Source organism: Ascaphus truei, chromosome 16 (assembly GCF_040206685.1).
Source record: "Ascaphus truei isolate aAscTru1 chromosome 16, aAscTru1.hap1, whole genome shotgun sequence".
NCBI lineage: Eukaryota > Metazoa > Chordata > Amphibia > Anura > Ascaphidae > Ascaphus > Ascaphus truei.
Window position 1 is genome coordinate 38,366,841 of NC_134498.1, and position 15,487 is coordinate 38,382,327.

At 41.3% G+C, this 15,487-nt stretch overlaps 2 protein-coding genes and 1 long non-coding RNA gene across 8 annotated transcripts in view; 1 reads left to right on the forward strand and 2 right to left on the reverse strand.

Annotated features, from left to right (window-relative positions):
- The window catches only part of FGF13 (fibroblast growth factor 13), a 247,662-nt gene that overhangs the window by 108,501 nt on the left and 123,674 nt on the right, over nt 1–15,487 (reverse strand). The gene's annotated exons all lie outside the window — the stretch shown is intronic.
- Nucleotides 8,946–14,706, forward strand: LOC142467700 (uncharacterized). Of its 2 annotated transcripts, XR_012788480.1 has the most exons (5): nt 8,946–9,077; nt 11,395–11,549; nt 12,585–12,640; nt 14,066–14,145; nt 14,382–14,706. It is a non-coding gene; the product is annotated as an uncharacterized LOC142467700 (long non-coding RNA). The 2 variants fall into 2 exon arrangements; XR_012788479.1 differs by having other exon boundaries at nt 14,066–14,706.
- LOC142467699 (uncharacterized) lies at nt 13,454–15,322 on the reverse strand. The gene is made up of 2 exons (XM_075573625.1): nt 14,969–15,322; nt 13,454–14,605 (listed from the first exon to the last, which is right to left on the reverse strand). Exons 1-2 carry the CDS (start codon nt 15,063–15,065, stop codon nt 13,539–13,541), a joined length of 1,164 nt encoding a protein of 387 aa, XP_075429740.1. The 5' UTR covers nt 15,066–15,322; the 3' UTR covers nt 13,454–13,538.

The window sequence follows — 15,487 nt, forward strand, 5'->3', positions numbered from 1 at the left end:
TTCAGCGTTCCTATGCTCAGCACTGGTAAACATTTAAAAACTCAAATGTTAAAAAATCTTTCATATAATATACTGTGTTTTATTCAATATAACAAGAACAGCATACAATGAAGGCAGCTCGGGGCAAAATTACTTAAGAAATGACCATTTGCACAGTAGTTGGATTATTGCACCACTCTGGTTATAACAAATGTTCATTCTATTTGTTATAAGTGCTACATTCAAACCACTGGAGACGAACAAGACATGTTCTCGTGCAGCGTTTTATTAACCAAATCAGATCACTTTTGCACGGTGTGGCAGCCAGGCATCTGAAAGCAATTAAAATGGTGCCACGTGGAGATTTTTTTTTAACGCAGGGGTGGCCAACTCCAGCCCTCAAAGACCACCAACATGTCAGGTGTTCATAATATCCCTGCTTCAGCACAGGGGGCTCAATCAGTGGCTCAGTCGAAGCCTGAGACAATGATTGAGCCCCCTGTGCTGAAGCACGCTCTTTGACTGAGCCACCTGTGCTGAAGCAGGAATATCCTTAAACCCTGACCTGTTAATGGCCCATGAACACTGGAGTTGGCTACCCCTGTATTAAGGACTCTTAAAAGCTTACTTTTTTTTACCTGTTGTGGTGAAGGGTCCCTCCGCCACCAAACGGCGGCAACTTAGCTGCGGCAAGATGGCTGCTACCAAATGTCCAATTCCGCGCAGCGGTACGCATTATTTCTCCCAGACAAGAATTCTTATAAGGGAATTTCCAAATGAAATATCCCGACAAGGAGGCCCCTTCCCTCGGAGTGCCATGGTTTAGCTCCAGGGGATCAATTATTTCAAATAAGGCCCAACATAACTATATATGTTATTAAAAAAAGCCGCACAGATGCTGCATTAGAAGCTTCCTTTCTTCTGCTTTCTTATAATAATTCTCCCCATGTAACGCGCGTCAGTAAAAGGCCGTGATCGCCATCAATTTCTGCCCAAAGCTTCCCGATAGGCGCATTCTTATCTTGACTAGTATGGTTTGGGCTACTTTTCAAATAACTAAATAAAGCTGATATGGAGTTGGTATTTTCAGCTGTCAAAGAAAACCCCACACTGCCTCTGAATAAATAGGTTGGAGCATGTGGTGATGCTTGAAAATGCGTGTCTAGGAAGATTAGGATGGCATTTTCACAGATCCACTGTCTCTTTCTACTTCCACTCCATTACCACTATGAGGCTACCTTGTTCTGTCCCACATAATTGGGCATGACTTGACCTTTCACGTGAAACATTCTTGATGTTCCGGAATGGGCCACTTTGATGCTGTGATTAATGTTCATTTGGCATAAAATAGCATGGTTCAGCTACGGTGGACGCACTGTTATACCCATTTAAACCCGCATATTGAGATTGTATGGCAGGGTGTGGTCAACTGCAGTCCTCAAGGGCCACCAACACTACCGCTATTAGGGATATCCCTGCTTCAGCACAGGTGGCCCAATCAGTGGCTCAGTGAATGGCTGAGCCATCTATGCTGAAGCAGGGATTTCCTTAATACATGGCCTGTAGGTGGTCAACCCTGCTATATGGTATTCAGTGAATTGGGTGAAGATACCTGGTGGTATAATCCCCTCAGGGCCGTCAACAGGGGGGAGAGCCGGGACTTCTTTGCCCGGCTGCCGGTCCTCTTGTTGCCGCTGTGTCCCGGTTCTCCCCAGCTGCGAGCCTGCCTCTCCTCACTGTCCCACATCGGGCCTCTCTGATGTTGGTGCACGCAGGAAGCTGTGTCCAGCCTCCAGCGCACACCGTCATGAGAGAAGCCCGGCACGTGCCGGAGTCAGAAAGAGGTTTAGCGTGGGACAGTGAGAGAGAGGCAGGCCTGAAGCTGAAAAGAGCCCCGCTCTCCCCAGCTGTGGGCCCCCCTCACTGTCCCGCGCAGGGCCTCTCTCACGTCGGCGCGCGTCGTATTTTGGGGTGGTTTTTTTTGTATTTATTTGGGGCGTGGGGGGGCTTTTTTGTATTTTGGGTGGGGGTTTGATGTATTTGGAGTGTGGGGGGCTTTTTGTATTTGGGGATGTGGGGCTTTTTTGTATTTGAGTGGTGGGGTGGATTTTTGTATTTGGGGGGTGGGGTTTTTGTATTTGGGGGGGGTGGGGTTTTTGTATTTGGGGGCGGTCGGTTTTTTTGTATGTATTTTGTGGGCTGGAGGTAATTATTGTGGGGGGGATTGTTGGTGTTTGGCCAGGGGGGCGGACGGAATGAGTATGAGTATGAGGAGGGGTCATTTATAGAGGGGGGGGGAGTGAGTGAGGGTGTAAGAGAGGGAATGAGGAAAAGAGTGGTGAGCAGGGGAGAGAAATACATAGGAAGAGGGGAGGGGGAAATAGGTGTGAAATAGTGGGGCTCGAAAGACCGTCGACATGGGGGGTGGGGGGGCTGTCGGAACTCTAGTCCTGTGCCACCGAAAATCTGTCGGCGCCCCTGATTCCGCTCACGTTCTTTAGTAGCATGAACATTTGGGCAAAAAGGTATCAATCCTTTCTTAAGTGAATACTGACTTTACCAGCATGCCATTACTTTTTTTTCCTGATGTATGAGTTTATTGGTGATTCTTAATTATACTGAGAATATCAATATACTTTTACAACAACATGTGATATTCTTCCTTAACTCCTCTGGGTTCTGCTTCTTCTAAAACGGCCCAAACCCATATTTTTCCACCATGCTGGAGTGTGAGCCCTGGGTGCAGCAAGAGGGGTAGGAACCGGACTTGAGCCAACACTTTTGTAAATGGAATGACAACTGATGCATTATGATGAAAAGGAAGAATAGTGATGCAGTGACGCAGTGACGTAGTGATGCAGTGACGCAGTGACGTAGTGACGCAGTGACGCAGTGACGCAGTGATGTAGTGATGCAGTGATGCAGTGATGCAGTGACGCAGTGACGCAGTGACGTAGTGATGCAGTGACGCAGTGATGTAGTGATGTAGTGACGCAGTGACGCAGTGACGCAGTGACGCAGTGATGTAGTGACGCAGTGACGCAGTGACGCAGTGATGCAGTGACGCAGTGATGTAGTGATGTAGTGACGCAGTGACGCAGTGATGTAGTGATGTAGTGACGCAGTGATGTAGTGATGTAGTGATGCAGTGACGCAGTGATGCGTGTTGAAAATCTATTTTCTTAACCATGGATTGTTGTGGTCTATTGTATACATATAGAATTTTAAAAAAAAAGGGATACTGTATTAAGCTAGAAGATAAGCACGCGAGGTTAAACAGTTAACCTTTAGTACTGATCGATATTAACAATAAAAGGAAATTAACTGCGAGCTTTAGTGTTAAAACAGTGATAGAATAGGATCACTGACCTTTTTACTGAACCTCCTGCATTTTCAAAAGCCGTCAGTTTCCTTTCCTGCTCACAGTTCTCTGCAGTATGATTATCAAATCATTTGTGCTTACTAGAAATGCGCTAAACAATGAAAAATACAATAACAAACTTTTTTGTGTTACACCCCCCCCCCCAATTTCGCATCCCTGTAAAACATTTAGCCAAGCCTCAAAGGTCTAATAATCCCACAAAATGAATGTTAGATTTAATTTGTCGTAAAGAAAAGCCTGAGCGACCGTTTGAGACGGTTTGGGCTGAAAATCACGGTTGACTTCAGTAAGGATTTTTGATCTAAATTGACCCAAACGGCTGTTTTGTGGTATGTAGAATTAGCCCCTAAAACTTGTCCGCTACGATTTGATCCTGTCGTGTACAGTATGCTAAGAGTTGCTATCAATACAATGTATTCCTATTACTGTTGGCATAAGAAGATAAAGCATTATATCAAAGATGCGCAAAGTGGGGGGGCGGGAGAATTTCCAGGGGGCGCGGCCGCTACAGAGATCCCGTGCTCTCCCACAGGGCATTTAAATGAAATGCAGGAGGGGGGGAAGCCCGCTTGAGGCCTCTGCAGCGTCTCTTAGCTGGTCTTCGGCGACGTGTCGCCATGGTAACCGGTGACGCATCGCCATGGTAACCGGCGTCGATTGCCGCAGCGGGGTCACGTGACGTCACGTTGCCATGGGATCAACGTGACATCACATGACCCCGCAACATTATTTGATGCCGGAGCAGAGGAGGAGGTGGGGGCGCGAGCCAGGAGGTAAGCAAGCGTGGAGGGGGGGGGGGGTGCAGTTTAAAACCTTTGTGCACCCCTGAATTATATGACCAAAATCACTTAAGACCCGATTCCTAAATTGTAGCTAACTATGCTATGCCCCCTAGGCAAAGTTCAAATAGACTTAAGAGTCCAAAATATTCCATAATGTTTGCTCCATAACACTTTACTTACTAATCTTGTCTTTTATTGGTGAACAATCAGAGTACACACAATGTTTCAGGCCATCACTGGACCTGTGTTACTTTATACAAGCGTTGCGCAAAGTGGGGGGCGCGCCCCCTCTGGGGGGCCTGGGGTTTACAAAGGCCCTGTGCGCTTCCCGAAGGCATTTAAATTAATGCCGGGGGAGCTGCAAGGTCTCTTACCTTACCTTGACTCAGACGGCTACTGGTGATGCGTTCCATTTTTCGATGACGTAGACACATAGTGTGTGTTGTTACACATGCCGCAATGGGCGTTGCTGGCCTCTTGGATCACACCTGTGGCTCCTTTTCATAAGTGTATTATCGGTATGTATATATACCACTTCCTTAAAGCAGCAGTCCAAGCTGCCATTTTTCCCCCTTTCATATGTGCATCATTACAATCCACACAATGATCAGTAATTAGCTAAGTTGCCAATCGATCCATTCTCCTGTGTCACTGATTGGCGAAGATTCAGCTCAGGGGTTCACTAAATGGCTGTCAGTGCAGCAGAAGAGGACCAAAGATGCAAAGTTCTGTGGGAAAGATCATGTGACCAGGCAGTCACTAGATACAATTGTTGCACTGCTAGAGCAAGGGCAGGGCTCAAAGAGGGGCCCAGAGCTTGTTTCAGAAGAGGAAGGGGATGTGACTTTGTAAATAGTTGCTATAGAAGTCTATTTGAACTTTGCCTATGGGGAACTGAACAATTTTTCACATGATTGCATTTGGGCGTTGGCTCCTGGGTTCTGTTACCCCACAAGAACTGCATGAAGGTCCTGTTTTAATTTTTATAACTCTACTATGCCACCTTTCATGCAGCCTCCAGGAAGAGAATTTTTTTTGAACAGTAGTAAATACATTTCCACAATTGTTTTTCTCTCCCAATACATCTGTACAGTGTACATATTAAATACGTGTGATGTAATAATGGATAAACAAGTCATGTGAAAAACAAACACAAATTGGTTAAATAGGAATAAAAAAAATGTGAATAAAAATACATCTACTACTGTTGCCCATTACAATTCTGATGAGTTGTAGATTGTAGCAGGCTTGAAGATGCTGTGTGAGGCGTGTGTGTGTGAGGCGCGTGTGTGTGAGGCGCGTGTGTGTGAGGCGCGTGTGTGTGAGGCGCGTGTGAGTGAGGCGCGCGTGTGTGTGTGTGTGTGTGTACACACACACACCACACACACACCACACACACACCACACACACATGTCTGTATTGAAGTTTGAAGGAAAAACTGTGTAGAGTTGTTGAAGCTCTATAGAGATAAGTAGAAATATTTTAGCACTCATCATTTTTACATAATCTGACACAGTATGGATTTATCAGTTTTTTTCCTCCTCCAAAGCCCTCTCTATCGCTGTAATGACATCACTGGCCTAAAAACTGTGAAATGACAAGAAAAACAGCTGAGCATTCACAATGTGACAGAAATTGATTTATTACGTGGTCTAGTTGTATTAAATGTCATCAGAGTTTATTACAAATTATACCACCTGATAGATCATTGCTCTCATTCTTTCAACCAGGAACCAAACAGCAGATAAAGGGCCTCATGCAGTAAGCGTTGATAAGGGAAATATGGCCATGTTATAGCCAAAATTGGGTTTGAGATTCAGTAAGCGCCGATAAGTGCTTCATATCGCCAGGTTTCGGAGCCGATAATTTGGTTATGGCCAGTCGCCTGCCGATAAGCCTGTTTTCGACACTGATCGCCACTTTTTTAAATCGGCTGGATTCAACAAAAAAAAACAGCTTATCGGGGCTGATCGGCACTACGAAATTGAGATGTTATGGCCGATTTCTCCCGCCAACTAAAGTTGGCAGTTTGGACGGGAGAACGATCGCTAAGGCTGCCGGAACGGCACTTAGAAAAAAAAAATCTTCTGTACATCAATGGAAGTCAATGGAGCGGGGACGTATAACAGTATAGTAGTACTGTTTACGTTTCATTGCTCACAATACAAGGGGGATTTGCATTACAGTGTGGGGGCATTCCCTGCATTGTGTCACAGCTGACGTGTCTTATTTGCATAACATTCGACTTTTACATGTTTTCAGCATTTGCGGGTCACATTACTCATCATGTGATGATGTGGCAAGGGAAAATACTATACTACACTCTTAAAGGAGAATCTCACATCATATCACACATTTTACTGAACTCAGCGACAATTATTTACATGATGTCACACATGTCACACATACACCGTATATTCATGTTCCTTTACATTACACAATGCTTGTAATGTGTCACGCATCTTTAAACCTTCATGTACATCTAAATTCTCATGTTTACATCTACGTTTGGGTCCTCCCTATTTTCATGACGTCACTTATTGGACGCTCAATCACATTGCATGTTTACATTGTAACCGTTGCATTACAAGCACTTCAACCTAACTTATACACACATGTACAGTAATTCATCATTGGGACACCTTGTAAACTCATTCTATACCAACTATCCTCCTTACACAAATGCATGCATATGCACACGACTATTCATTGTTGCCAACATGTCACAATAACATGGATAATTACACATGTTACACAAAACTTTTCCCACGTCAATCTCAGCCTTTTTGTCTCATTACATGACTGACTCTTGCGTTCACAAGTGTTACATGCATTGCACATGCAACTATTTATTTGCAAGCAATCTTTGTACAAAGCTTCACGTCACATCATTGCCAAATATCATCATTCCCTGCAGAATACACACAACAAATACTTAGAACAACAAGTGCACACAGCTTGCCACAGAAGTACTTTATTATGGTAATGTAACACCTTGCATTTTACTATGTCACCTGACATCATCACATACCTATTTAAAGGACGCACATTACCTGCTCATTCACAGCTACTCATTTCAAAATGTTGCGAATGTTTAGGAGACGCAGGAACATTCTTTTCTATGACATGCTTGATGATCAAGAGAATCATATAGGGCAAGGTAGGGACACACCGAGGGACAGTGACAGTGACGCGGATACGACAGGGACAGGGAGAGGGACAGGCCGAGGGACAGGTAGAGGGACAGGAGATCAGAGGAGAAGACAGAGGAGACAACTTGTGCCTCGTCCGCGTCTGTACAGGGAGAGAACCCTGTTAGATGGGATGAGTGAGGAGGAGATTGTAAGTCGCTATCGTTTGAGTTCAGCAGCAATCTTAGCTCTTTATGAGGAGATAAGGGGGGATTTAGATTTTTTCACAGCCAGAGGTCGTGCAGTCCCTGGGCTTGTTAAAATGCTGTGCTCATTACATTATCTTGCTTCCGCGTCATACCAGACAACTGTGGGCATAGTGGGCGGGGTCTCGCAATCTACATTCTCGCGGGCCTTGACCCAGTTTCTCTATGCACTCAATAGACGCGCTAGGAATTATATTCATTTTCCTACAGAGGCGACAGAGTGGCTGGAAGTCAGGACTGGCTTTTATAATATAGCAGGGATACCATCTGTGCTGGGTGCAATCGATTGCACACATGTTGCTTTGATTGCACCTAGTCAGAGTGAGCATGTGTACCGCAATCGGAAGCACTACCATTCACTCAATGTACAGGTGGTATGTGATGCGACGATGAGGATAATGCATGTGGTACCCAAGTTCCCTGGTTCCAGTCACGATTCCTCTATCCTGAGGAACTCTTCAGTCTTCCATGCGTTCGAAGAGGGACATTTTGAACCTGGTTGGCTGCTGGGTGAGTACATATTTACATGTTCTAACACAAAACACATGTTGATTTAGGAATGTTGGCATTGTACAATTTGATCACTAATGTCAGCTTATGTGTGCTCCATTCATTATAGGTGACTCAGGATACGGAATTAGGCCGTGGCTCTTGACTCCGGTGCTAAACCCTCAAACTGAAGCAGAGGACAGGTACAATGCAGCCCATATATCTACAAGATCTGTTATAGAGAGGACATTTGGCCTACTCAAGACCAGGTTTAGGTGTCTGGACAGAACTGGTGGGGCTCTTCTATACAAGCCTCAAAAAGTGTCTGATATTATCCTTGCCTGTTGCATTTTGCACAATGTTGCACTCAGGCACAATGTACAGTCAGACCTAGCTGAGGCTTTGGTAGACGAGCATCCCACCCATGTAGCTGCTGAAAATGAACAAACAGCCAGTGGTGGCCAGACACGACAGAATCTCATCAATTCATTTTTTTCTTGTAAGTACAAACTCATATGTTCCTAGTACTACTTTTATAGTTTAATTATGTTATATTAACAATAATGTTTCTTTATATAACCTTCTGTTAGGACACAGATGAATATGGGTTGCACACCTTTCTTTTCTCTGCTGTGTGCACAAAGGGATGTGGCACCGGTATGTTATTGTTGCACAGGTTATATAATCCCTCTTCAATTGTACTTTAGTTGTGTGTATGTGAATACAACTTGGGTAACAAAGCAATAATATTTTAGCATTGTGTTATTCCTTATGCTAAGACAAAACACATATTATGCCCATAATCATTCATGCTTCTAGTATGCTTACATACAATGTTATTGGTGCAGTGTAACATGTACATCCATATGATGTGTACACCAGGCTGATTTACATTTTGAATGTCATGAAATATACATGGTGTTGTACATTTAACACCAAATACACACTTTGCTGTGTTGTTTACGGTACTGAAGATGGCATGTCAATGTTTGCAATTTATATATTGTTCCTTTGCATTATAGGTATATCTCCAGTATGACTGATCATGGTATGTATATTTGCTGACATCTCTCATAAGATGTGGCTACCTCAATCTTCCTATAATTATTGGAACTAAAAACCCAACATATTGGTTTAAACACAAATGTTACATATATGTACTTTCTGTATCATGTATATGCATTTAGCTACTCTTGAGCTTTCATGTGCATTGTATTACAAAATGATTACTCACATTTCATCACATTTTATGTATGTTTCCTTATAATTTCCATTAATGTAATATAGAGGTGGTTGGAGAAAAGGGGATAACTGTACTTATTTGTTTACTTACGGGAGCACATTCATCACTAGCATAGACACACTTTTTAAGACAACTGTTTGTGTCTCTATCAATTGGTGTAGGATCCATGTATAACACCGACAAATGATAACACCAGCTTTATTATGGTAGCTTATATCATCATATTGACTATACTATGTATTTCTAAACGATTAATAAACACAGTAAACTATAGTTAGTTAGGTTAATGAAATATACACAGAAACGTACTTCATAACATGATGGTGATGTCATATTCAGAACATCATGCATTGGAGGGGACCATAACATCTGGCCAGTAACATTATTTGCTACAGTCCCAAACCATTTTATCTACATACCCATGTAACAAGAGATTTTAAAAATAAATGGCTACTTGGTTGTAAGTGTCCTTTACATTGGGAGAAGGAGTGGCTCACTGAGTAAAGACACACACTAGCACTGATAGTTTGAAGCAGGGGAGTCTGGTTCAATTCCCGGTGTGGGCTCCTTGTGACCTTGGCCAAGTCACTTTATCTCCCTGTGCCTCATGCGGCAAAAAAACATTTGTACGTTCCACGGGCCAGGGACCTCAGGCTGAAACATGTGTCTGTAAATCGCTGCGTACAACTAGCAGCCCTATACATGAACATGCTCATATTATTATTATTATTGTTACATAGTTTCGACAGTCATACGTTCCATTACATATTAGAATACACAAATGTGTTAGCAGAGTGGGAATGGTTGTTATATATAAAACACACCATGTCATAAAATGTTAGTAGTCATTAAAGAACACTCAATAAAAATTCATGAGGCACTCTTTTGCAACATCATTATGTTAATTAAGTGCTTATGCAATATAGGCATAAGGGTATCACATTTTTAATTGTTTGTTAATAAGCGCTGCAAGCAATATAAAATTAGTTCCATATGTAGTATAGTAGTCGGTGGCTCCTCCTCACAATCATCTCATATAAAGGTAGACTCTTCTGAAATCATACATTGATCCGATTGTATCTTCCCCGACATCTCTGAAATACAGCAAACACATGATGGTCAAAGATGGCACCTTACTAGATATGCATCCGTGACAACGCGTTACGCAGCTCTATATGATTGTGTAGATACACACGTCACTCACTTATATGTTAGAAGTAAAACTGTTCATCAGTATGTAATGTTTCTTTAAATTTGTAGCAGGCATAACTATGTATAAGAAGTGAACGTTGCCTGTATACTGAAAGATGTGCGCGCACATCTTTGTGTGCGCACGCACTTCACGCTTGGCTCCACTAACTGTTAGCGCATGCGCAAAACAAAGCGTACGTTGTGCGTTCAATACATGTTGAAAATACCAGTAAACATAACATCTTTATTTCAAATACAATGAAGACGAAACTACATTCGTTCTAAACGAGTACATCTGTATTCTTTTTAAACAGACGTGTTTGAACAGAAAGCACGGCCGATAACACAATGCGCAAATGCAATACGTGTGACGTCATGTTAAGCCAGCGTGAAACGCACGCTAACACTCCTCCCACTCAATTAACATTCGGCTAACGCCCAGGGTACGCCTACAAACACTGAGCCGCACGCATCACACACTGCAGTTACCGTTACTATAACAAAACATGACAGCCAATAGGCTTTGAGGCGCGCACGTCGCTTGGGGGCGGGGCTTACATCAGTAATCCTTTTTAAGGACGCCTTGGCCCATGACAAGGGTCCCACGTCATACGTGGTGGACCCGGTTTTCAATGTTGTAGATGTTGCATGATAACAAAACAGGTATGTGTTAGAGTAATGGTAAAATGTTGCTAATATGTTTAAAGGGATAGGAAAGTACGTATATTTATTCCGTCAGCAATGTGTACTACTCTTTCAGGTCCTACTATATTGTATTAGGAAACAATTTGTTTGTGATCGCTACATGTTATGCAGTCTGCAATGTTACGCTGTATCCACGCATTGAAAGTGAAAATGGTGGTTACAAAAAAAAAAAAAATTTAAACGCAGAGTCAACGCATAACGATTGTTATATTTACCATTCTTCTAGAATTAACTCTTCGCCTGGCTGCAACTGGTCGCTCCAGAAATGCAAGCCATTTTCATCCACGCTTAACCCAACCGCTGAATCCAGTATGGCACATATCTCCTCCAGGATGCGCTCATAGGAATCGCCACTGCTTTCTTCAAATAATTGGTCGGGAGGTAGGTTCATTTCTTCCGGTTCCCATTCCAATGCAATTTCAGCTGAAAGGCTTGGTACATAATCATAGTACTTTTGTTCTTGTACAATGTGGGTTTCAGGAATGGAGGCTGCAGATATTGCAGCACGTATCGATTCAAACGGATCAGTAGTAGCGGATACATTGCTATTGCCATTAGGAATAAATATGCCTTTCACGACAATATAAGTGCCGTCTTTCAGGATAAATTGTTTTTCCGGGGCAATCTTCCAGAAACCATAGGTGTGTTGTAGCTTATCCTGGTCACGTTCAAAAAAGTCATTACTTGATAAAGTGAATCTTATTGAGGAATTAAAATTCCGTGCATGCTTACGGTCTTGGTAATAAGGATATTTTGCTCGAATGAAATCATCGATTTGGCGTGTGCTTGCTTTCTGTCCGCGACTGTTCAAGATGGCTTCACAGATCATGTACTTATACCCTAAAAGGGGATTAATATTGTTAACGAATTCATCAGCCATGTCTGAGTAGCACAAAAGCTGTGTGCAGGTCTGTGTTATTTGCTCATCAAAATGAATGTGCTGAATGGCTAACAAACTCCTGTTTTTCCTTGTCAAGGTCAACAAAAGTAACTACTTTGACTCCTTATTTCAAACGCCAATTGGATTTGGTTGTCTAATTGGGTTAACAGTTGTGGTTCGTGATATGGGACTGTGGGAGAAACATTTCTCCTTCTTTTATCTCGTTTGTGAAAAACATCCCTAGACTGTGAATGCGTTCACATAGTGTTTTTTTGAAAACTAACAAAGGCCAGTGTGTGAAAATATTTCTTAGCCAGGCATATCAGTAAAAACACACCTGCAAAAAGAAATGTTTTTTCCCCGCTTACATTTCTGTGTGTATGTGAAAGTCTGGTTAACTCCCTGTCTGCATGAGTTTAAATACGTGTGTATATATATATATATATATATATATATATATATATATATATAAATATATCTCTTATAAAAATATATATATATTTATATATAATATATTTTTTTTTTTTATATTGCAGGAGTACACACAACATTGATGGCATTAAGTATACCTTGTATGAAACCTATTTAAATGGTGAGAAACATGATTGAATTAAGTAATAAACATTTGTTTAAGCACAATACTGTTAGAGTCTCATACTTAGGATATTTCTCAAACATTAGGCCTGTATTATTAAAATAGTGTGCTTTCACAAGGAAGCATGAAGTGTATTAGTTTGTGTATACCAGTTTATATAGTACTATATATATATATATATATATATATATATATATATATATATATATATATATATATATATATATATATATATATATATATACACACACATATATACATATATATATATATATATACACATATATATATACACATATATACATATATATATATACACATATATACATATATATATATACACATATATACATATATATATATATATATACACACACTCACACTCACACTCACACTCAGTGTGTGTGTGTGTGTGTATATATATTATTATACATTCTGAGATGTTATAGAAACGAACACACAACTGATTAAAGGACAAAATTACAATGGCCAAGCAAGGCAAAGGTAAGTAATAATTTACACATAATCCTGCTGTACACGTACAAGAAAGATGTTTGCACTTACTTAGGTGTTTTAATAATTGCATGTGACTAATATGCATATGCAATTCTTACATCAATTAACACACCCAAATGCAATGTTTTGCTGCAAAGTCAATGGCAGCTTCTCTAAACTTAGCAACTGGCTCCTGGTGGACCATTACTGAACAGACGATTACAACATAAATATTTATAACACAATTAATTATGAGTGTTAACATTTCCAAACCTTCACGTGTACAAGAACATAGTTGAAAGTTTGGAAACAACACAGTCTTCAGCATACATACAATAGTAATTAGATAATCTGAAGTCAACAAAACAAGGCCAAACACATATTTTCTGAATTATAACATTTATTTTTTTTGTTCCTTTTGTGAGCGAGTAACAGGCCTGCTTGTTGTCTCTTGAATTTTCCTTTTTCTTTTGCCACCAACTTTAGGCACAACAGAGCCACTTTGAGTGGCCTCTGGCACTTCACGGGCAGGGCTTGTGGCCAGTGACTGTTCACCTACAGGGCTTGTGGGCAGTGATTCACCTACAGGGCTTGTGGCCAGTGACTCACCTACAGGGCTTGTGGGCAGTGATTCACCTACAGGGCTTGTGGCCAGTGACTCACCTACAGGGCTTGTGGCCAGTGACTCACCTACAGGGCTTGTGGGCAGTGATTCACCTACAGGGCTTTTGGGCAGCGACTCACCTACAGGGCTTTTGGGTAGTGACTGTTCACGGACAGGGCTTGTGCCCAGTGACACATGTGAGCAAGTTGGTAGACACTGCACAAGTGATGGTTGGTCTGTTTCATGTGTGTCTTTTGTTGTTTTTGACCAAAAACTGGTCAGTAGTAACTGCTTGTATTTTGTTTTTGTGGGCTCCTTTGTAGGTGTCAGCTGCTGATTTTGTACAGATGGCAGTGGTAGTATGTCGTCAGGAACCTGCACAGCAATGTCTGCTACTTGACCGGTAACATTTGGGCCTGGTGAATGAATCTCAGATGAATGTGGTGAAAACTGACCTGCATGAACAGATCCTGGCTGGGAGGTGTTGAATTGTGGTACATTAGTCATTCTCCAGTAATTAGCTTGTGTTTGCTGAACAACTAATGCTTCGAATGAGGTGTTGATTTTTTGCAACTGTTTAGGCACTTCAATGAAGACTCTGTGGAGATGTGCCAATTGTGATACTGTTTCTTCCTGCAGTCCAATCATCCTTTCCAGCACTGTCATCATGTCTGAATGGCGACGATTTTCTGCGTCCACTATTTTTCCCTCTGAAGCTACAATTGCATCGTATGTGGAAGTTGATGGACGATTTGGCGGTACAACAGTTTCTATTGGCACCTCTTCATGGTCACATGATTGTATTTCAGTCTCTTCTGTGGCGTCATCCTCATCATACTCATCATCCTCATCACCATGATGTTCTAAAAAGAAATGTACACATTATTAAATGGCATGTTAATGTATGCTGTGTTACTATGTAATTGTACTGTGTCCTAAGTAACACCTAACATGTTAGCATACGTTTTATAACCTCATTAAAAACTACCTTGACTTACGAATAATGTTTGGACTCAGTATGAAATATGAATGAATGAAAAGTTGCTCTAAACTCAGAAGTCCTACATGATAATTAACATCACTAACACAATACATGTTGCCTTACACTTAATTTTCACTGACACTAAGTAATCCTATTTAAAGAAGATGTGCAAAACAAATAATGCACATGACAACATAACATATAGAAGAGCACATATTATATGGCCAGCAAATGATACACTCACCTTCTAGTAGTGTTGAGCTGGCTGACCCAGGTGAAGACACTTGTTCCATCTCAGGTGACACATGTCCTCCAGGGGCAACTATATATAACAATAACATAAGTTTTACATTTACATGTGTAAATATTGAACAAACACTTATTGTATGTTCTGTATTTATGATTAACTAACAACATCAGTTCCTTAACCGAAAATGTGTGTGTGAAAGTGAACATAAATAGTTGTAATAACAATGTACATGCCTGTGTACTTAGAAGTTTTGAGTTCCCTAACATACAACATACTATGTTTCTGCAGTAATGCGTGAGGATAAATAGATTAAATGAGTACATAAAAATCATATGTTGTGTAGTGATATCAGTATCATAATGTACATAACTATCATGAGATGACCATTCACAATGGTTATCATGAAGGTGGTCATATTGCAAAAAGTGTTATTTTTGGTAGAGGATATGTGTGGTACATTAATCGAAGATGTGGCACACCTGAATGTGGCTGTGACTCAACAAGACAACACAT

Excerpts from the sequence above, each read along its gene's own strand:
- LOC142467699 (XM_075573625.1), bottom strand. The coding sequence starts at position 15,065 with ATGTTATTGTTATATATAGTTGCCCCTGGAGGACATGTGTCACCTGAG. Across the intron at positions 14,606-14,968 it reads CAGCTCAACACTACTAGAAG|AACATCATGGTGATGAGGAT; the intron begins GTGAGTGTATCA and ends ATTTCTTTTTAG.